Source organism: Onychomys torridus, chromosome 14 (genome assembly GCF_903995425.1).
Source record: "Onychomys torridus chromosome 14, mOncTor1.1, whole genome shotgun sequence".
NCBI classification, from domain to species: domain Eukaryota; kingdom Metazoa; phylum Chordata; class Mammalia; order Rodentia; family Cricetidae; genus Onychomys; species Onychomys torridus.
Window position 1 is genome coordinate 24,707,131 of NC_050456.1, and position 24,168 is coordinate 24,731,298.

Genomic DNA, 24,168 nt, shown 5'->3' on the forward strand with positions numbered 1-24,168 from the left:
TTAATCATGATCAAGTTAGTTTTATTCTTAGATATGTAACATATCTAAGTCAATAAATGCTATAAATTTCATAAATGGGCTCAAGGATAGAAATCACATGATCATTTAACACTTTGGACAAAATTCAATATCCATTCATGATAAAAATGCAGAATAAACTAGGAATGGAATATTTCTCAACATAATAAAAGTGACATATGACAAATCTATAGTCAACAAAATGCTACATGGTGGAAAACTTAGCAACATTTCCACCAAGACAAGAAATAAGAATGTTTGCTGCTCTCTCCACTCCTATACAATATAATGTTTGTAGACTTGTAAGACTTATAAGAGAAAAGAAGTAAAATGGATTCATGTTGGATTCATCCTTCTGTATACTATGTGAATATATGTTGCTATGATTAGTTTAGTAAACAACCTGACTGGCCAATAGCTGAACAGAATAAAGTTAGGCAGGAAAGCCAAATGGAGAATGATGGGATGAGTAAGGACAAGGTGAAGGGAGTCGCTGGAAGATGTGGAGAGAGCAAGATGGGCATGCCATACTAAGAGAAAGTACCAAGCCATGTAGCAAAGCACAGATAAGAAATATGGGTTAATTTAAATATAAGAGTCAGCTTGTAACAAGCCTAAGCTATTGGCCCATCATTTACAATTATTATTAAGTCTCTGTGTCAGTTATTTGGGAAGCAGCTTGTGGACAAAAACTTCCTCCTACAGATACAAATAGGAAAGGATTAAGTCAGTATACCCTTATTTACACTTGACATGATTCTATATGTAGGTAACACTGTCCCAGACCTTAATACAACTGACTCCATGATGAAAGTAAAACTGTAAAACTCATCACATAGACAACACCACCTGCCAAAACTAAAACAAATACCCAATCCATTAAAGTTCATAGTTCTAGGAAAATCTCTAAATATACTAACCTTGCTTTTTTGCTTCTGTAGTTCCATTTCCGGCTAACTATTCTCATTAACTGAAGTATGTCAACCTAGAACATGTTTTTTGTGCTTAAAAGCTCACCGTGGGAAAGGCTCAGGGCTACACAGTTTTCTGAACACACAATATAGTCACTTGGCTGACTAATAAAGACTTTCTATTGGCTTAAACCCATGTCCAAGCAGTCTTCTCTGGTGGCTACCCTACAACATTATACATGAGACTAAAGAATCCACCAGAAAATTCCTAGAGCTGATGAACATTTTCAGCGACACTCAAGGACTCAAATTTAACATACAAAAATGAGTAGCCTTCCTATTACCAATGATAAACATACTGAGAATGAGTCAGAGAAACAACCCCATTCACAACAGCCTCAAAACACACACACACACACACACACACACGCACACACACACACACACACACACACACACACACACACACAAATATATCTAACCAAGAAGGTATTTTCTTTTTATAATTGATTTTTATTACACTTTTAGTATGTGTGCACCATTGTGTATATGTGAAGGTCAAAAGATAACTTTTGTGAATCAGTTCTCTATTTCCACTATGTAGGTTCCCAGGAACCAAATTCAAGTCATCAGGCTTGGTGGCAAAGGCCTTAAGCCACTCATACATCTCAACAGAACATGAAACTTTTTCATTAAAACACTGAAGAAGGAATTTGAGGAAGACACTAAGATGGCAAGGTCCTCTGACTCTGGACTGACAGCTCAGGAACCTACATGGGACTGAACTAGGCCTGCTGAATGTGGGTGACAGTTATGTGGCTTGATCTGTTTGTGGGGTCCCTGGCAGCAGGACCAGGACTTATCTCAGGTGCATGAACTGGCTTTTTGGAGCCCATTCCCTGTGGTGGGATACCTTGCTCAGCCTTGATACAATGGGGAGGGGGTAGGCTCTTCTTCAACTTGGTATGCCAGACTTTGTTGACTGCCATGGGAAGCCTTACCCACTCTGAGGAGTGGATGGGGGTAGAGTGGGAGGGAGGTGAGGAAACGGGAGAAGGGGAGGGAGGGTGAACTGGGGTTGGTATGTAAAATGGAAAAAAAATTTAATAAATAAACATTTAATAATTAAAAAAAGATGGCAAGGTCTTCCATGCTTGTAAGTCAGAAGAATTATATTGTGAAAATGACGACCTTACCAAAAGCAATCTATAAATTTTTATATCTCCCATCAAAATTCTAACATCATCCTTCACAGAAATTGATAACTACTTTAAAATTCATATGGAAGCACAAAAGGTCCCAGATAGCTTAACTGACCTAAAGGAATAATGTTGAAGGTATCATCAAATTGCTAAAATATACTATATAGTGTATACTATATAGTAATAAAAACAGTATGGTCCTGGTGGGAAACAGACAAGTAGATACAATGGAATAAAATAGAGGACTCATACATTAGCTCACACAGCTTCCATCACAGGGTTTTTGATGAAGATGTCAAAAACACTTATCAGAGAAAGGACAACTTGCTTCTACGAACGGTGTTAGGATGGCCATATATGGATGAGAGGAGAACTTTATCTCCCATCCTGCACCAAAATCAACTCCCAATGGATCCTCATAAAATTAAACAAAACAAAAACAACAACAACAACAGCAACAAAACACGTCTGGCTGGGCAGTGGTGGCACACGCCTTTAATCCCAGCACTCGGGAGGCAGAGCCAGGCGGATCTCTGTGAGTTCAAAGCCAGCCTGGGCTACAGAGTGAGTTCCAGGAAAGGTGCAAAGCTACACAGAGAAACCCTGTCTCAAGCCAACCCCCATCCCCATCCCACCCCCCGCCAATATATGTGCAGAAGACCTGGTATGGACCTATGCAGGCCTGTGACTGCTGCTTCAGTCTCTCTGAGTTCATGAGCTTTACCCAAGTGATTTGGAGAGCCTTGTTCTAGGAGCTGTTTGATATTACGTGTTCTGGCCAGAGTGTGGGTTTGCTGGGTTATGGACTTTTCCAGCTTTTAGAATTGGACTCATCTTTATTATCAAGTTGTAGGATTTTTTGTTTGTTTGTTTTGTTTTGTTTTTGTTTTCTGAGACAGGGTTTCTCTGTGTAGCTTTGTGCCTTTTCTGGAACTCGCTTTGGAGACCAGGCTGGCCTCGAACTCACAGAAATCTGCCTGGCTCTCCCTCCCGAGTGCTGGGATTAAAGGCGTGTGCCACCACTGTCTGGCCAAGTTGTAGGATTTTTAAAGTATGTTTTTATATCAATCCATTGACATTTATTTTGTAAATATTTTCTAATTTGATGACCTGTGGTTAATTTTAATTTTTAAGTTTGATTTAACTTACAAAGTGAGTTCCAGGAAAGGTGCAAAGCTACACAGAGAAACCCTGTTTTGAAAAACCAAAAAAATTGGGGGGGGGGGAATAAAACAGAAAAACAACAATGCTGGTGAGGATGTGAAGTGTTATGGAATAATCTTTTTGTACACTGTGAAGATGTCTTTGCCAAGATGCCTTCTGATTGGTTTAATAAAAGCTAAATGGCCAACAGCTAGGCAGAAGGTTAGGCGGGACTTCCAGGCACAGAGAGGACTCTGGGAAGGTGAAGGCAGAGTCACCAGCCAGACATGGAGGGAGTTAGAGGTACAGAACAAGGGAAAAAGTAAAAAGCCACATTGTAGGACATAGATGAAAAGAAATGGGTTAATTTACATTATAATTGAGACAAGCTTCAGCTAAAGGCCGAGCTTTCATAATTAAAAGAAGAAGTCTCTGTGCCATTATTTGGGAGCTGGCTGGCAGGACAGAGAAAGACCCATTCACTGTTGGTGAGAGTGTAAACTGGTCCAGTCACTATGGAAATCAGTGACATTTCTCAAAATAACAGTTCTACCACTCCTAGGCATTTACCCAAAGAATTCTATATATACCACAGAGATAATTGCATACCCATGTTAATGGCTGCTCTAATCACAAGAGCAAGAAAATTAAATCAGCCTAGATGTCCATCGGCTGATTAAAGGATAATAAAAATGTGGCACATATACACAATGTAATTTTGTTTGGCCATAAAGAAAAATGAAATTTTGAAATCTGTAGGAAAATATTAGGTGGAAAAACTCAGACTGAGAAAGACAAACACTGCATGTTCTTTCTCACATACAGTCTTAGCTTGCTTGCACTTTTATATTTGGGCATTTATGTAGGTGTTTGTAGAGGCTTTATCCTTTTAAAGAGGATATGAAAGGATCAAGCAGACACCATAACAGGCTGCTCAGTCTTCTCTCAGAGACTGGGCCTCAATTTCAGTTTCCTGAGGCTTGAGCAGAAGTTTCTGGGAGGGCTATGAACAAAAGACAGTCTTTGCAGTAGCTCCCTTTCTGCACGTACACTGACTGCTCAAAGTTCAGCCAGTTGTTTATTGTCTGGGACCTCTCACCAACTTAGAGCTACGTGCATGGATCAATGTGAATATTCAAGGCCAGCCAGACCCCACGGCAGCTCAAGGACAAAGCCTGGGATTTGTCCAGGCTGGCCCAAAAATGATAACTGCAACCCCCAACCAGTAAATTCAAAGGTTACACATGCTCACCCAATCATATGACGCCAAGGCTTGTACCACCCTGTTTGTGGTTTTTCCCTCTAAAAACCCCACACCCTGAGAGCTCAGGGCTGTCCTCCTTCACCTGGCTAGCCAGTGTGCTGGACGCAGACCAAGCCTGAGCTTGCTTGTTATCAATAAACCCCAGTGTGTTTTGCCTCAGATTTCAGCTCTGTGGTGATCTTGCTGGGGGTCTTGCAATGCAGCCACAACAGGTATGGGGTAGTTGAATGCTTGTGCTATCGAAGTGAATGGAAGAATACTAAGAATTGGGTAGGGAGATGGGGCAGAGGAGGAGGTAAATACTAACAATGTATAGAAAAAAAAAGAAAATATGATACTTGATAAGCTAATTAAATAATTAATTAATTAAAAGAAAAGATTTGGCAGGGCATGGTGGTGCTTGCCTTTGATCCCAAGCAGACAGGTGAATCTCTGAGTTGGAAGACAACCTGATCTACAGAGCGAGTTCCAGGACAGCCAGGGCTACACAGAAAAACTGTGTCTCAAAAAAACAAAAACAAACCCAAAAACCAACAAAAAAAAAAGAAGAAAAAGAAAAGAAAGAAGGTACCCTGTAAGGATGGCTAAAGCTACTCCCTGAAGCCATAGATATTGAATAGAAACCCCAGCACCAAGTGGTCTCACTCCCTATGAACTGTTGGCCAGGGAGGCTCCTGTGACTCCTAAAACAACAAAGGGACTGCCCCTGCTGTCGGCTGCCCACCAGAACTAGATGAGAAGACCCAATGACTTCAGTTGCCAAAAGCCTTGGTCACAGGGTATAGAAAAGTCGAGGTGGAAACAAGCTAGATGCTTCCTTCTTGCTCATCCTCACAGTGCTAGAAGGTGCTATGTTGGCTGCTGGGAAAATTGTCACTAACGGTCTTACTGACCTGTAACTGCTGTGTGCAAAAGTACTAACTAAGGCTGGGTGTGGTGGCACATGTCTTTAATCCCAACACTTGAGAGACAGAAGCAAGTGGATCATCCTACAGATCGAGTTCTAAGACAGCAAGGGATACAGATTGAGAACCTGTCTCAAAAAAGGAAAGGAAAAAACAAAAACAAGGATCAACTCGACATGCAAGATAAACCCATTGATGCAATAGTGGGAAGTCTACGATGAGTAACCATTGCTTTCTACCTGGGTCTGAGGCCTGCTCCACTAGAGGAAAGTCACATCCAACGTGGTAAACTGCTCAGATTCCTAGGTCAGGAGAAGCACGAGCTCTAGAGGGGAAGCTATTGCTGTTACTTTGGTAAATGATAAGCTATGTCTACCAAACTATCCCCGCCCTCTTTTTTTGAGACAGGATCCCACTAGACCAGGCTGGCCTCAAACTCAGAGAGATCTATCTGCCTTTGTTTGCCTGCTAGTGTCTACTTCCCGAGCTCCGGATTAAAGTAATGAACTACCACATTTGGTCCTGAAATCGTGCTTTAAATAACTATGTTTATACCAATAGATTACTGCTACTGTTAGAGTAGTCAGAAATGCTTCTTTGTGCAGAGGTCAGCAATGACTGTAAAGATTCATAACTAGTCAAAGGACTGGGAATAAATGACTACTGAATGCCCAGGTAAAACACTCCCTTGAAGAACATACAGGAAGAGGGCAAAAAGAATATAAGAGCTGGAAGCAGGAGGTAGAGAGGTGTGGAACACCTACTTCCAAGCATGCCACAGTTGTCACACTCCTTAACTCTCAGCAGCTGTGATTACCTGCACAAGATCTGTGTAAGACTGGGCTGCTCAACATCCTGTCATGGAGCAGGGAAAGGTTCTGAAGCTTTATACACAATAAAGGGTTGACAGGGAGGGAAACATTTTCTCCAGTGGTGTAACCACTGGTAAGGTCTCCACACTCCTGTGAACAAAGAACCCCAATGAAACTCAACATGGGAAGGAGGTAGCAGAAGTGGGAGGGTACGAAGAGAATAAAGGGGACTGTGACTGAAATGTATGTCCCCATGTGAGAATGAGGGTTTATTTTAGCTTACAATTCAAGGTGGAGTCCATCACTGTTACGGAAGTCATGGCAGCAGGAGCAGAGAGGAAAGAAACACGCACACTTCCAGTTCTGAGCTCTCTTTCCTTACTCTTGCATGGTTCAGTACACTAGCCCAAAGAATCACATTGTCCACATGGGCTGGCTGTTCCTGTATAAATTATCATCAAAACAATTGTCCATGCCCACAGGCCAACCTGGTCTAGATCATTCCTCAGATTCTCTTCCCAGATGATTCCAGGCTGTGTCAGGCTGACAATTAAACTAACTACCATTCTGTGCTGATTCACCATACACTGGCACAATCAGTTTATGGTGATTTCACACAAGCCAAAGTCATCTGGAAAGAAGGGAAATCTTTCTTCAATTAAGAAAACCCCTGTACTAAACTGGCTTGTGAACAAGCCTGTGCTGCATGTTCTTGGGCAACAGTTGATGAGGAAGGACACAGCTCAAGTGGGCAGGGCCACCCCTAGAGCAGTGTTTCTGGGTGCTATCACAAAGCAGGCTGAGCACAAGCCAGCAAGTAACAGTATTCCATGGCCTCTGTGTCAGCTACTGCAAGTTCCTGTTTTGAGCTTCAGCCCTGACTTCTCTGGTTGCTGGACTATAAGTTGTAAATAGACCCCTTCCTCACCAGGTTACCTTTGGTGTCAGTGTTTTATCACAGCAACAGAAACCCCAAGACACACAGTGAATAATTACAAACTCTTTTGATAACTCAGGGAATATGAAGGAGAGGACAGAGAGGAAGGACGGGGTACAAATCCAGCAGAGCATGTGTTTAGAGCATGAACCTCTGTGTTTCATTGCGAGAAGAAAACAACAGGGAAATAGGAGGATAAATGAAAATGCTTTTCATATAAGTTTAAGAAAATTAAAATTAACTTTAAAAATCTTCAGAGAATCTATTTTAAATAGCTAAAAATCAATATATTCAGTAATAATGACATACATTTTCATTACAATCTAAAAATGTTCACGGGTATTTTACCTGACGAAATATCTCTGTGACGAAGTTTACATTGCTTCTTTTAGATGAAAACACTCTGCGAACAATCTCAATGTCCGTGAGATGCTCTTCGTCGACGCTACAGAGACTAGAAGAGCTGGGTTCTCGCTCCGTTAGGGTGCTTGTGTTGGAATGAGTCTGCTCTGGCTCTGCAGTTTTGTCTGCTTTATCAACATTATCGTTTTTGTTTTCTTCTCTGGATACCAAACTAGCAGCTGCTCTCTAAAATGAAAACAGAAGTGGAAAAACATCATTATCATTCAACTTAATGCTTTACTTTCAGTAAGTATTGGCACACCCCAAAGACACATCCAACACTGTTTAAAAGCCAGATAATCAATTACACTTAGAATCCATTCTGAAGAATTAAGCAGAAATGCAGATAACACCTAAGTGATATAGAAAAACACCAATGTGTAGTAACAAACTATCTACTTAACTGTAATTAAATTGAAGTAATTCAATTAAGTCATCAATTAAGCCCACATGAAAAGACTTTCAACACACAGTCACAAACAGAGGAAGCCCTGATTTTAAGAATGAGTAAGAAACTGACAAGTCAACAGCATCAGGCTATTTAGTTCACAATGCTAAACACTGAAAACTTTCTGAATCACTAGAGGAAGAGGAGAAATGACTCATGACAGAAAACAAAGAAATAAGGCTAAGAGAAAATCTGAGGAATTGTGAGAAAATGCTGTTCACTATAATAAAAGAATAATTCATCAAGCCTGAAGACCAAGCCTAACCTGATCAAACTGACTTCTTACCAGAGATGCAGGGGATGGTTCCACATATACAAATAAATGAACATAATTCAACACAAAAACAGACTAAAAGACAAAACCATGTGATCAACCCATTAGAAAAGGCCTTTGACAAAATCTAACATTACTTCATGATAAAGGTCCTAGAGACAATAAGGGATACAAGGATATACCTCAACATAATAAAGGCAATTTACAGTAAGCTCACAGCCAACATCAACCTAAAGGGGACAATCCCAAAGTATTTCCACTAAAATCAGGAACAATACAGGATGTGACAACTCTCTATACTGAGTCACACAGTACTTAAAGTTCTAGCTAGAACAATAAGACAATGGAAGGAGATCAATAGGGTACAATAGAAAAGGGAGAAGTTCAAGTATTTTTATTTGTGGATGACATGATTTTTATACACAAAAGATCCCAAGAACTCCACCAGGAAACTTCTATAGCTGCGACACACTCAGCAAAGTAGCAGGATACAAACTGACACACGAAAATCAGTAGTCTTCCAATATATAAATGAAAACAGAGATACAGGACCTTTACAATAGTCCCAAAAATATATATTGGAATAACTCTAAACAAGCAAGTGAAAGCCTTCTATAACAAAATGTTAAGACACTGAAGAAACTGAAGGTATCAGAAGATAGGAAGATCTCCCATGCTCATGGACCCATAGGGTTAATATTGTGAAAACAGCCGTCCTACCAAAATATCTACAGATTCAATGCAATCTCCATCAAAATTCCACACAATTCTTCACAGAAATTAAAAGTTGATATGCAATGACAAAAAAATTCAGGACAGCAAAACAATCATGAAAATGAACTGGTAGAAGTTTGTTACCCCAAATTTCAAGCTGTATACAGAGCTACAGTAATAAAACCGCATGGTATTGTATTTAAAAACAAAAAACAACACATTGATCAATTGAATTGAAGACCCAGACTTAAGTCCATACACCTACAGATACTTGGTTTTTGACAAAGAAGTAAAAAATAGACATTGGAGAAAAGACAGCAACTTCAACAAATGGTTCTGGTCAAACTGGATGGCTGAATACAGAAGAATTCAAATAGAACCATATTTATCAACCTGCACAAAACTCAACTCCAGATGGATCAAGGACATCAACATAAGCCCAGATGCCCTGAATGTGATAGAAAAGAAATTGCAGAATAGGTTCAAGATCATTGGCACAGGAAATGACTTTCTGAACAGGACACTGACAGCAGAACTAAGATCAACAACTACTCAATGAGACCTCGGGAAACTGAAAAGCTGTATACGGCAAAACACACTATCAATTCAGTAAAGTGGCAGCCTACAGAATGGGAAAACATATGATAGAGGGTTAGTATCTAAATATATAGAAGAACTAAAAAATAAACATAAAAAACAACACAATTAAAAATGAGATACGGAACTAAGTAGAGAGTTCCCAAAAGATGAACCACAAATGGCTGAGAAACACTTAAAGAAATGGTCCACACCCTTAACCAGCAGGGAAATGTAAACTAAAACTACTTTGAGAACTCATCTTATACCAGTAAGAATGGCCAACATCGATAAAACAAACAACATCACATGCTGTTGTGGGTGTGGGGAAAAGGGGACACTTATCGTCCCTAGTGGGAGTACAAACTGGTATAGCCATTATTGGAATCAGCGTGGTGGTTCCTCAGAAAGCTGAGAATCATATATATAAAAAGCCACCTATACCACTCTTGGGCATAAGTCCTTTGGGTACAAAGGGTTCTATATCCTACTACAGAGGTACTTGCTCATCTATATCCATTGTTACTCTATATATAATAGGCAGAAATTGGAAACAGCCTAGATGTCAATCAGCTAATGAATGGACAATGAAAATGTGGTACATTTACACAATGAAATGCTATTCAGTTGTTACAAAAAATTACAAAAAATGAAAGTCACAGGTAAATGGATGGAACTAAAAAAAAAAAAAAAAACCATCCTGAGTAAGGTAGCTCAAACTCATACAATAAGGCATATATTGTATGTTTTCTCTTACATATGGATGTTAGCTTTCAAATCTTCGATGTGTGTGCTACAGTCTCCGGAGAAACTAAGTACTTAATATGGGAGGGACTGGGAGTAGGAGAGGATCTCCCAAGGAAGGGGAAATAGAATCTAGTAGTATGGAGAGACAAAGGGAAAACTAGAATAGGAAGGTGTGGTGATATTTTATTTGTATGTTAATAAACAAAGTTTGCCTGGAGATCAGAGGTCATAGTAAGCCATAAACAGAAGTCAGGCGGTGGTAGCACACGCCCTTAATCCAATCACATGGCAGGCAGAGTCTCTGTGTGGTCAAGGACACAGCCAAGCATGGTGACATACACCTTTAATCCCAGTACCAACCATAGAGAACTGGAGGTCTGTGTAGACAGGCAGTGACAAGGAAGTCATGTGGCTGGGCTTAGAGCCATGAGAAGGCAGAACAGGAAGACGATAAAGGCACAGGTTAGACAAGAAGAAGCTCACTTGGGAAGCTACAGTGAAGTGGTAAGCTAAGGTTAGTTGGTGGCTATTGCTCTGGTCTCTATGGCTTACACCTCTGTATTTGGCTCTGTGTTTCTTATTTAATAAGACTGTTTAGAAATTCGTCTACAGGAAGATTATACAGATAGGAATGAAAGAGAAGGGTAAAGCAGGGAATATGGAGAGGAATGACTAACACTAAAGGCCATCTGAAAAACTATATGGAAACCTACTACTGCAGAAGCTTCCTATAATTTATACATATAAGAAGAATTTAAATGGAGTGACCAAGTAAGAGGGACAATGCCCCAACTAGACATCTTATGCCACCAAGTAAAACCTCTAGTGCCAGGAACGGATTGCATCTTGTTTAATCATTGGCCAAAGGGACCCAATGGAAACACCCAAACATCAAGGCTATTGCCAAGGGTATTGGTTATTCTCCACAACCTGATGGTAAGACCCTATTGCTGAAGTCACTTTGCCATTGAACACGGAGAAATCAAGCGGTCCCTAACTAGAAGCTTCAACCCTACTGTAATCATCAGTATCACCCAGCTATACTCCCTATTGCCTACAACAGAGACCTGACTGCAAGATATACTGATGCAACAATGTCATGGGAGCAAACAATCATTTTCTGATTGGATTTCTGGTACCATCTGCTCAAGTGGCCAAGAACCTGAGACTAGAGAGTTCATACTTCTAGGGGAAAACCTAATACTATGATTCTGCTAGGGGAACGGAGCAATAAAATGGTTTCCAATGACACTGACATACTGCTCTACCCACAGGTCAGGGTCTCGCTCAGCTCTCATCAAGGATGCCTCTTCTTGCAGTGAATGGGAACTAACACTGAGAACCACAACCGAATCATGTGCAGAGAATGAGAAACTCTGGAACACTACATTCTGAATGGGATGTCTTCATCAAACTCTGCCCTCTGGCTCAGGATCTATTTGAAAGAAAAGGCAGAAAGACTGTCAGAGCCAAAGGGGACAGATGACAGCAAGGAACCCTTGTCTTCCATATAAAATGGGGCTGATGTACCTAAGAACTCCAGAGACTGAGAAAGCATGTAGAATACCTGCACAGATTCCAGCCAGATGGGATCCCAGCACTGGGAGGTGGAAGTGGAAATGGGATCCCACTAAGAAGCTATTTGCAGCTGACACCCACTGGTAAAGGAAAAGAAATCCGTTTTCTCCGGTGGAATCTCAGAGAAGGCTCCATGGCCAGGAAGAATTGGCCAATACAAAACAAACTCAATGGCATTTTTGTAGACTTTTTGTCGCGTTTTGCTTTGGTTTTTTTTAATCTTATTATTTTCTGCTTATTTTTATTTTCATTTTTGTAGGTGTGTGTGTTTCTTGTTTTTGTTGTTGTTTTGGGTTTGCTTATTTTAAAGAGAGAGAGAAAACATATAGTTGGGTGGATAGGGAGGTGGGAAGGGTCTGGAGGAAAGAGGAAAAACAGGATCAAAATGTATTATATTTTCAATAAAATTTTTAAATTCATAGAAAAAAGATAGATTTGATAGTTAAGTCTGTGCCAACATTAGATTCAAATAAATGGCATCACTCAGTAAAAACAGACAGACTGACAGACAGACACACCAGCCCGGTCTATAGAGCGAGATCCAGGACAGGCTCCAAAGCTACACAGAGAAACCCTGTCCCGGAAAAAAAAAAAAAAAAAAAAGAAAGAAAGAGAGAGAGAGAGAGAGAGAGAGAGAGAGAGAGAGAGAAAGAAAAAGGATGATGTTCTAAGATAAATCTGTAAGTAAACTGATCATTATACAAGCATGAAAACCAGAGTTAAACTTTTTTTCCTTTTTCCTTTTTTTTCTTTTTGTTTTGTTTTGTTTTTTTTCAAGATAGGGTTTCTCTGTGTGGTTTTAGTGCCTGTCCTGGATCTCACTCTGTAGCCCAGGCTGGCCTCGAACTCACAGAGATCTGCCTGGCTCTGCCTCCCAAGTGCTGGTATTAAAGGTGTGCGCCACCACGGCCTGGCGTTAAATTAAACTTTATCATACACTGAAGAGGGAAAAACATCATAAAAAGGGCCAATACTATCTACAATTTCAGTAATATCCATGGGCTCTCCAAACCTATACTCTAGGAATAAAGGAGACTATATTCTATTAAACTACTGAGATAAATTAGAACCTAAGACTAATACATGACTAAAATTATCTTCTAAATCTCAAGCTTTCTTTTCTTTTTAAAAATTTTTTTTAGGTATTTACTATATAAGCTTTACTTTCTACAAGGAAAATTAATACTACTTTTTCTTTTTCTCCCTCCCCCCTCCCACCCCAGACAGGGTTTCTCTGGGTAGCTCTGGCTGTCCTGGAACTCACTCTATAGACCAGGCTGGCCTCCAACTCAGAGATCTGCCTGCCTCTGCCTCCAGAGTGCTGGGTGGAATTAAAGGTGTGTGCACCACAGCCCTGATAATACTACTTCTACAATAATGGTTAAAGTTTGAGTTATGAGATAGATTTACTCAAATAAACTGTCACAAGCATCCATTCTAAACATGCTGTATACCTAATGCAGATGAACTCAGGAAAGCATTTCTAACTTTAACAGGCTTGCTTCATTTGTAAATTACCTGAATATTCTTTGGCAAGACTTCACCTTCCATCCCAGGAATATTAGGTCCTGAATGTGGTTTTGGCTCCAGCCAGAAAGAAACCAGCCAACGAATGACAATAACCCGTGCTTGGATAAAAGGCTCTTTTGTACAGTACATTGCTTCATTGGTTTCAGCATCCTTCTTGATCATCACGTAATGAGGCTTTGGTCTGATCTGTGGGATATCTATGTGAAAATTGAAAAATAAAACATGAAATGAAAAAGCAATTACCCTTAGCTAAGCCGACATTTTTAAACTCTTACAGAGATATTCTGACATTATACTAGTTTTAGAAGTGTTAGTTTAAAAAAAAAAATCTTTTATACTGTTAGATGCTAGTTAAGAACCTAGAAGAATGAAATATATATTAGGCTAATTACAAAAGCTTGTCTTTTCCAAAATACCATCAATCCAAGCACTCAGGAAGCAGAGACAGATGGATCTCTGAGTTCAAGGCCAGCCTGGTCTACAGAGTGAGTTCCAGGACAGCCAAAGCTGTTACACTGAGAAACCACATCTTGAAAACAAAGAAAAAATATTCAATGAGATGGCCATGCTAGTTGCCTCAATTTGCCACAAGGAACATCCTTCTTTAAAATAAATTTTCTATATACAAATTTATCTCTTCCTTTCACATATGGATTGCCCAGGTCTGCCTCTAATCCAGATCTCTACACAAGGCTCTACTGCAGGGTTCCAATAGGTCACTTGACAAAACCACTAAAAACTGGACCAGAAATGACAAAAAGATACAACAATTTAATTACATAATTTGATTGTTAGTGGAACCCTTGAGAAATCTTGGGGGGAAAATTCATAATATATAGTTTAAAGTCAGGCATGATGATACATACCTATAATCCCAGCACTCAGAAGGCTGAGAAAGGAAGGATCATAAAGTCTGGGACCAATCTGGGTCTGTTATTGGGCTATGTACCAAGTTCCACGCCAACCTAGGCTGTTTACCAACTCTCTGTCTCAAAATTTTAAAAAAAAGAAAAGAAAAAAGTACACACACACCCAAATGATCATAGAAATGTTAGAATTCAATTTAATCTATTGCTAACTCTAATGGATGAGATCCAGAGAGTAAGCTTTTCATGAAACCTTTTCATTCTAGTAAAAATTTGTTACTTTAAATGCACTTTCATTATGAATCTGGGTATAGCATCAATATAAATAGTAAATGTGGTTGGTCAGTTTTCTGTAAATAACAAATGCCAACTTTACACTGACATTTTGTTCTTATGTGGGTTCTTTTATAAAATTCTAAATTATACCTACCAAGTACAGGATGATATAAACTATTCTCCTTGCAGATGTTTGGGAAAATATAAGGCAAGTAAAACTTCTTAAAATGTGAAAACAGAAATGAAAATCCTCTTTCTTGGTTTTCTTTGTTCTTCCATTCTAAACTTTTTACCTAAAAATAAACAATATCATTAGAATCATCCCACGAGACAGAATCTCTTAAATACAGGTTAACTGTTATTAACAAACATATAGCGGTTATAATATACTGAACCTTTAGACTATGGAGATCATAATCTACAGCACAAGTTCCATTCTTCATTTTTATTAATAATGTACAAAGTGGTTTCACTATACAATTTCCATACATACACATATAATGTGCTTTAATTATAATCTATTCTTCAAAATTGGTCTATATAAAAATATATATTTTTAAAAATCTTACACTAAATTGTGTATTGCAATATTGTGAAAATGACTAGTTTGGCAGTATTAATGACAAATATACTAACGTTCTTTTGTCGCTATTCCTTCCTGAATAACTGGGATCAGAGGCATAGGTATATGTGGCCAGGAGTGTGTATTCACAGTGGTAGTAGGCAAGTGCAGACATCAAAGTCTAAGAACAGGAAGCAGGGTACACATAAAATGCAGCAGCTCAGTGGAGACTTGGAGCTTGAGATGTGTACAGAGACTATTCATATAGTATGGAGTAGAGGAACAGAGGGACACAGACTAATAATACTCCATTGTAGATGTTCAGCAAAATGAGAAAGATACCTAAGAAAGGAGTTTGCAAAGGCCCAAGGTGAGTTATTGGAACCCAGCCAAGTTAAGGAGAATGTCTGTAGAGCATGGAAATGGTGATCTGTGTAAATATGGTCACTTTTAACAAGGCTAACTAAATAATATATTGAGTATGAGACAAGTTTGTCACAAAGGAAAAGATGGAGCAAGGGGGACAGATGTGTGTGTATATATATTTATTCTTTAACTTTAGTCTTTAAGAAGATCCAGAAATAGCAATGCTCAGTATTGATAGCAATGAGCATCCAAGTACCTAGCTATTAGAGTCTAAGAGTCTTAGAGTCCACCAGTCTCCAGAGTGGGCCAAGGAAAAGTACAAAATAAAACTGGAACAGTAAAGAATTATACTGGAGCAGGTTGTGGTGGCACCCTTGAAATCCCAGCACTCAAGAGGCAGAGGCAGGTGAAACACTGGGAATTCAAGGTCAGCCTGGTCTACATACAGGTTCCAAGACAGCTAGGACTACGCTGAAAGACTCTGATTCAAAACAAACAAATTTAAAAATAGAGCCAAGCAGGGGTGGCACATGCCTTTAATCCCAGCACTCGGGAGGCAGAGGCAGGCGGATCTCTGTGAGTTCGAGGCCAGCCTGGTCTACCAAAGTAAGTTCCAGGAAAGATGCAAAGCTACACAGAGAAATCCTGTCTCAATAAACAAACAAACAAAAAAATTAAAAACAGAAAAAACAATCAACAACAACAAAAAGAATTACACTGAGGAACAGCAAGATGGCTCAATGAGCAAAGGTACTTCCACCATGACTGAGCACCCAAGTTCAGTCCTCTGGGACACACGTGGTAGAAGCCAAGAATCAACTCCACAGCTGTTCTCTGACCTCCACCTCTGTATCATGGACACCTCTGGCCTCCCTCCAATGAAATAAATAAGAAGGTAACAAGTTTTTTGTTTTTGGTTTTTTTTGGGGGGGAAGGGTTCTGGAGCTGAGGAATGAACCCAGGGTCTTGCTAGCAAGCACTCTACCACTGAGCTAAATCCCCAACCCAAGGTAACAAGTTTTTAAAAGAACTTTATTAGAGACAACGTAAAATGCATAGAAATCATCTATAAAATGCACTGAAGTTGCAAGAACCCATCAACCTAAGTTGAGATATACAATTATATGAGTAAATAAATAGGGAAGGGAGAAAGCCTTTGTAGATAATTCCTGGCCTACATTAATGTAGGTGCCATGACAGGATTATTTTTCAGTGTTGGCTAAGAAGAGGAAAAATTCAAATGTCCCAAAGGATACACTTTGGCATATACACAGTTAATAAGAAGAAAGAACTGATTATGCTAAAATATGAATGAATTTGTAAAGCATTTCCTAAGTAAAAGAAGACAGTCAAAAAAGAATACATTGTGGGAGTCCATTTTGACTTCACTAAATGAATTCATTTATTTGAAATGTTAAGATAAGCAAATACAGATTAGGGTTTCCCTAGGGCAGGAGATGGAGTGATACTGGAGTAAGAGGACTCTTAATAGGCTTGGGATTTTTATGAGAGGAAACTAAAATATTTCAAAATTATATGTAATAACAGCAGCAGAGTCCTTAAAAACATCCACTAAACTGCACATTCTATGTGACAGCTAGACTACACGTACATGACAGCTCGGTAAGCCAACCTAAAACAATTATTAGTTGGCAACCACCGCAGTAAAAATTCAGCCAGATGGCTGGGCAGTGGTGGTGCACAGCCTTTCATTCCAGCACTCAAGAGGTAGAGGCAGGTGGATCTCTGTGAGTTCAAGGCCAGCCTGATCTCCAGAGCTAGTTCTGGGACAGCCAGGGCTGTTACACAGAGAAACCCTGTCTAAGGGGGCGGGGAGGAATTCAGCCAGAAGTCTTCAATAGATACTAAAACTCTGAGTAAAATTTTGAAGGGGAGGTTACGTAATTATAATGGGTTTCCCCAAATATTTACTGACTATAGAAAGAAAAATAGTATTAATAGTATTACCACATTTGAAAAGCCTGGCAGATACCACGTTAATAAAGCATCAAGAGCTACACTACAGATACGTACAAAGTCACTCAAGAAGTCCCAGAGAGCTCAAAAAAATGATTACATTCTAAGACTCAAACAGACAATATCTTTGTGACACTGAAGTAGAAAAGATTTTTTTCTTCTTTTATTCTCTAGGGTGTGTGTGTGGGGGGGAGGGGAATGAGAGAAGGGGGGGAGTACTGTGGGCTGTTCTGTATGCTGTGAAAATGTGTTGCTCTGATTGGTCAAGAGAGAGAGACTGAGACTTGCTATACAGTCTTGGCTGGCCTGGAACTCACTATGTAGACCAGGCTAGCATCCAGCAAGTTCTCTAAGAGTTTCATAACCTTCTCATGATTTTTACTTGAGGAAATGATAGTAATATACATTTTCAAATTAAATTTTTTGTCACTCTTCAAGAAAATAAGCAAATATCTACTATAACAAAGCAATGATAAGAGACAGGGAAATTATCCAGGAGCATAGCAAGGGAGAGTATCTTTTCATAAGGAGAAAACAAAGAAGGGAAAGGACACCAGGAGGGTCTGGGTGTACATGCAAGGGAGCACAAAGACAAGCTGCCACGTGTGCACGCAGTGGGAAGACGGTAACAACATACCTGAATTACTATGTATTTTAAAAGTGCTTCAAGAAAGTAGCTTGTGAGGTCTTCTTGTCCTTTATCTCCTGACTGCGGGGGAACAAGAGGGGTGACTTCCTCTATCGTTACTTGAGCTATCCGAAGACAAGAGAGTTGTGTAATCATAAGACAAGCTCCATTATACAAAAATGTGATCAAATAAAATTTAGCAAAACAAATAAGCAATGAAAACTGCTTTTAAATTTTCCTAAAATATATGTTGAAATAAATCTGAGGATAATCCTGACAGTCCATAATTATCGTAAACTTCAAAACTGGCTTTTTTGTGACTCCTTGACTGAGAGGAAATGGAACAGGGATGAGCAAGTATGCAGTGACTGAGGGCACATGGCCCTCACTAGAGGAAATTCACACTGGGGTGTCCATTACAAAATGCCACAATATGATGAGAAGCATACTGCAAGGTGCTTTTTCATCAAATTAGCATTCTGATTATACACGAGAAGAAGTCTGTGTTTTACTTTTCAGATATTAATTCACTATGACAAATGCTGATGCAAACAAACAAACAAAATCCACCCACAGTTAGCAAAATGATCTCAAGTTTCTAGACAGAATAATCAGTCACTGGTTGTACTGCTCACGTTAGTAAGCCCACAACAAAGAGATGTTTCGAGTCTAAAATACTACACAGTATGACAGTTCTAACACCCGTTTAAAACTTCGTATTTAAAACACAACCTTTTATCATTTGCACTCTGTCCTCACAGACTAGTTCAAGTGCTTTACTTTGCAAAGCTATAGACCCCCATTTAAGACCCAAGGACTTCTTAGTAGCTACAGAAGAATGGGCAGGTATTTGTATTTTCTGTGCCCTATAAAGTAATAGCTGGAGAGAGGGCTCATCACTTCAGCGTGTGTGCTGCTCTTGTTTGCCCCAGGGTCGGTTCCCAGTATCCGCAGCAGCTGGCTCACAAACCACTGCAAACTCCAATCCCAGAAGATCTGAGATTTCTCGGCCTCTGGGGAAACCTGCATGCATGTGGCAAACACATATACACATAAAGAAAAAAATAAAGGAAAGTTTAAATTTTGTTCTCAGAAAGAGAATACAAAAGAGTTGGTCAAAATGCATTTGAAACTAAGCAAAAAAAAAAAAAAAAAAAAAAAAAAAGTAAGAAATTTAGCTCTAAAAATAGAGACTGAAGGAAAGCTACAGATGGGATGGATGGCAGTATACCAAAAGGAGAAGTGCTCAGGAAACATAGTTGAATACTTCAAGATGACATGCATGTAAATAAGCAGATGTAAGTGGTCTGCTTAAGATGGTATATTTATAGATTATATGCAAGATTGTTTTTGTTTCTAAAATTTCATGCTACAGATATAGTTTGATTTGCTATAAAAATCTATAATTTATAGAAATATATATTATAATAATACGAAATATCCAATAAAGTACAAGTTATGGACTGAACTGTGTACCCTCAAAATTCATATGCTGAAACATGAAACCTCAATGTGACTGTATCTAAACAGTGATCATGTAAGGTTATAATGAGGTTATTAGGGTTCAGCCCTAAATGTATGGAACTGGAGAGAAGAAATGCCAGAGGGTTTGCTCTGTGTGCACTAGCATGCAAATGCACCAAGGAAAAAAATCATGTGCACACACAATGAGAAGGTGCTGTATGCAAACTGAAAAAAGGCTCATCAGAAACTGGACTGTCAGCATCTTCTCGCACACACCAACCTCTAGGAAATACACTCTGCCATGAAACCACTTAGTCTATGGTATTTTGTTTCTGCAGCCCTAGTCAACTAATACAGCACTATATATCACAAATGCTTACCAGTAAAAGAAGAATATATTTAGGAAAAAGAAAAACAACTTTGATATTTAAGCAGAATAATACAAGTAGAAAACTAAAAAGTAAAGAAAAAAATAACAAAATCTTAGGGCTAAAAAAGACCAAGATTCACTAGCAGAAAAAAAAAAACAGTTAAATAACATTTCTAAAATTACAAGTTAAATTTAAAATAAAAATGCAACTTTAGTTTTTTGTTGTTGTTGTTTGGTTTTTCAAGACAGGGTTTCTCTGTGTAGCTTTGCGCCTTTCCTGGATCTCGCTCTGTAGACCAGGCTGGCCTCGAACTCACAAAGATCCACCTGGCTCTGCCTCCCGAGTGCTGGGATTAAAGGCATGCGCCACCACTGCCCAGCTTCTTTTTTTTTGGGGGGGGGGGACTTCAGATTTATAAATTTTTATATGCAGCATTTTATAGTCACTTACTGCATAACGAGAAACACACTTTTATTTCTGCATACATCTAAACTAATTCCAGCATACAAATGATACACAAGAAATTATAAATTAAAACCAGGAGTAGTGTCCAATACCTCCCAACAAGAGGATCTTGTGTTAAAGGTCATCTTTTATTACAAAGTAAATTTAAGGCCAGCCTGAGGTATATGAGACTCTGTCTCAAAAAAACACAACAAAACATGATGTGAAGTGGTCCATATTAACCCTAATACGGTTTACATGCTCTGATATCTAGGACTTGGTTACCAGAGAGAATGTCCTTACCAAGGCTAGCCAATTCCTAGAGGTAATAATTGACTAACCTGTTAATAATGACTCTCATATATAAACCACTCTGTCTGAAGTCCACATCCTCATAAAGTCCTCTACACTCTGAATCAAGGTACTATTTTTCTGTCTTGATCACTTCAGAGCCCAGGACTAGACAACTAGGGACCCCCTTTGTACCAGAAGCCACGGAAATCATTTATCTACACTAGCTGACTTTAATTGCTCTCACTGACTTGCTACTTCCTTCCCATGAAACCATAATATAAGCTCCTGCCCACAATAACATATCACCTTCTGCTCCCTGTCTTCTGATTAGCCCTGATCCCTCACACAGAGAGCTGCACACGCATGCACACACGCACACACGCATTGTCTACACAGGCCTGTGGCATGCGGTGTGCTTCCTCTTGGAAACTAAGTGGCAAATGACATTTCCAACAGCTGTCTTAACCTGCAGGCCCCATCAAGCTAAAGTAATACTAACCCTACCTTCACAAACACTGCTTCAGAATACCATGTGATAACTGCACAGACATTTGACATTAAAAACAAACTACACAAAGGGCTGTAGAGATGGTCAGTGAGTAAAGTGCCTACTAAACAAATATGAGGACCTGAGATCAGATCACCAGCACCCACATTAAAAAAAGATCATTATGGCTTTGAAGGCCTGGAACCCCAGTGCTATGGGGCAAAAACAAGTAAACTTGCAGGGGTTGGGGGATTGCTTGCTAGCTAGTCCAGTTAGAATGGTAAATTGCAGACTTAGTATGGGACTTGGACTCAAAAATAACAATAATATGGAGAAGCAACTGAGTCAGATATCCAGCTGTCAATGTCTGGCCTCCACATGGTCAACGTGGACAAGCATACCTGCACACATGCACATATACTACAAATACATCTGCGCACACAAAAATGCATATAAAACAAACACATTTTTACAAGAAAATCAATGGGAAACCTACTGACAGAGAACATCTCATCAATCTTACTTTCTTGAAGGTTGAGTGGAGGATTAATAAGATTCTCTAAAGTTCGAGGTCCATACTCAGATTGTGGTGCTGAAAATCCAGGGATCAAGCATGAAAACATCCAGAGCTGTTCTCTGCTGCAGTTATCCTGAAGAGCTTGCAACCACAGCAAGAAGAGACGGACACCCTCCCGTCTGATCTAAAATAAAAGGAAAGGAAAGGCAGTATTTCTTAAAGGACAGGCTTTCTTGCTCCTTAGAACACAATTCTTTAGAATGATGTTTTGTTGAAGAAAGAGAAAGGCAAGATGGAGAGTGAAGACAGAATACCCAGTACATCTATACAACTCCCATTATTCTAAAATCCAAATTCATAGGTTTGAAAGAATAAACTTGGGCTAAGGCTATTGCTCAGTGACAGTATATGCAAGGCCCTGGGTTCAATCCATAACTCTGGGGAGAAAACCAGCCATACTTGATGGAATAAACTACTTAGTGTAGTAATTTCCAATTGCAAAAAATAAAAAATAAAACAATCAGGTGACAATTTCCTTCTCTCTCTGCCTCCCTGCTACCCATCACCACCAATCTAATCCAAAGAGAAAAAGTACAGGACAAAGGGGCTTAGTAAAGTAGAATGGTTACAGGGACGCTGGTGAACAACTAATCCATGCTTGCGTCTCTTCAAAGTTTTAGAGTTATTCAAATCATAAAAGTGAATTTATTTAAACAACTATTTCTGGAACTCTGGAATAACCACTGTGCCCAATGACCTACACCAATCCCCATACATGAAAGACTACAAATACTTGACCCAATAAATGAATGCTCTCTCAGAAAGAGAACAGAAAAGAGAAAAAGGATAACTCCCTCTCTGAAAGACACTGAATTCTTCTAAATGGCTTTTCTCAAATGAATTGAAGACAATCATTTCAACAAGCTTCAGGAAAAAGTCAAGGTGGGAGAGTATACGTGGTATGGACGTTTTACTGGTTTGGTGTGCTGATTTGTTTGAGACAAGGTCTCAGGGCAGACCAGGCTGGTCTCAGACTTGCTGTGTAGTTGAACTGCTGATCTACCTGCTTCCACCTCTTCATGCTGGGATTCCAGGAAGGCATCATTACACCCACTTTATGCAGTGCTGGGGACCAACTCAGGGCCCTGTATACATTTAACAAACACTCTAAACCACCCAAACCCTTTGCTCAGGTTTTTTTTCTAAGTCATAGAAAATAAATGTAATTATATTTTACCTTTAAGGAGTTTCCTGTGTGAAGCAGTTTCTTTAAAATCAAACCTAAAAAGAAAAACATGGTTTTAATTATACCTATCTTCTTCCCTATTTATAAATGTCAGAGTTCTCGGTCAGACTTGAAATTACTTTAAAACAAGTCCTTGGCAATCTCTAAATTGTTCTTGGTGACTTTGGTAACCCTTTGATCAAAAGTGAGGTCAGAGGGGCATATAAAAAAGTCACCTTTCAACACAATTAAACATGATTTATTTATTGACAAAATTTGGTCCCCAAATTGTGCTTAACACAACAATCTATTACATCTCTTATTTACACTGAAAATATAAATAAAGTATTTTACCACTGATACAAAAAGCTACTATAAAAAGGTTTTAATTAACCAAAAGAATATTGATTAATTCCACTATTTCCTAATAATTATTTTCATTACTATAACATCCAGAAGTACATCATTCACTGTGAACAAATCTAAATACAATATTACATTTGTTAGGATTTAAACACTTATCTTTGTTTTACTTAACCATTGAAGTTTAAATCAATGGCACATTGAAGCTTAAATCATTTTCTTCCTTCTCTAGAGGAAAATATTATGTACATTTTAGAATTATAACTTCAAAATATTTTTATATTACTACTTACTTATAAATACATTCATTTCTTGGCATCAATTGCTTAAAACCTTATATAAAGGATATCATACACAGCAATGCATTTATAAGTTACTGCTTTTCATATCTAATATTAGCTTTTCAAATTTATCTATACTGGTCTATGTAGCTCTAGATAATTCATTTTAACTACTTTAATACTTAATCATTATACAAATATACCAAAAATGTATCTTCTTTATATAAAGACATTTGGCTTATTTCCAAATTGTTGCCACTATCAAGGGTACTATAATAAATGTTATTATCCATGATTGTCTGCTACATATATGACTTTCCTTAGGATATATAAATTGCAAAGGAAGCACTCACTTTCGGCTTTACCAAATATTAAGAAAATTTAGGCGCCAGGCAGTGGTGGCGTACGCCTGTAATCCCAGCACTCGGGAGGCAGAGGCAGGTGGATCTCTGTGAGTTCGAGGCCAGCCTGATCTACAAAGCGAGTTCCAGGACAGCCTTCAAAGCTACAGAGAAACCCTGTCTCGAAAAAACTAAAATTTAAAATATAATAATAATTAACAATACCAATCAATGCAGTGCATAAC

General features: G+C 38.9%; 1 protein-coding gene across 16 annotated transcripts in view; it reads right to left on the reverse strand.

The window, feature by feature from the left end:
• Ralgapa1 (Ral GTPase activating protein catalytic subunit alpha 1) overlaps positions 1-24,168 on the reverse strand; it is a 212,136-nt gene that overhangs the window by 150,009 nt on the left and 37,959 nt on the right. For all 16 annotated transcript variants that reach the window (XM_036205956.1, XM_036205953.1, XM_036205958.1 and 13 more), the window contains exons 5-10: positions 22,951-22,994; positions 21,720-21,897; positions 18,146-18,261; positions 14,758-14,896; positions 13,450-13,658; positions 7,541-7,780 (exon numbers count right to left, since the gene is read on the reverse strand). In XM_036205956.1, coding sequence (XP_036061849.1) covers positions 7,541-7,780; positions 13,450-13,658; positions 14,758-14,896; positions 18,146-18,261; positions 21,720-21,897; positions 22,951-22,994 — 926 coding nt within the window. The remainder of the gene's footprint in view (positions 1-7,540; positions 7,781-13,449; positions 13,659-14,757; positions 14,897-18,145; positions 18,262-21,719; positions 21,898-22,950; positions 22,995-24,168) is intronic.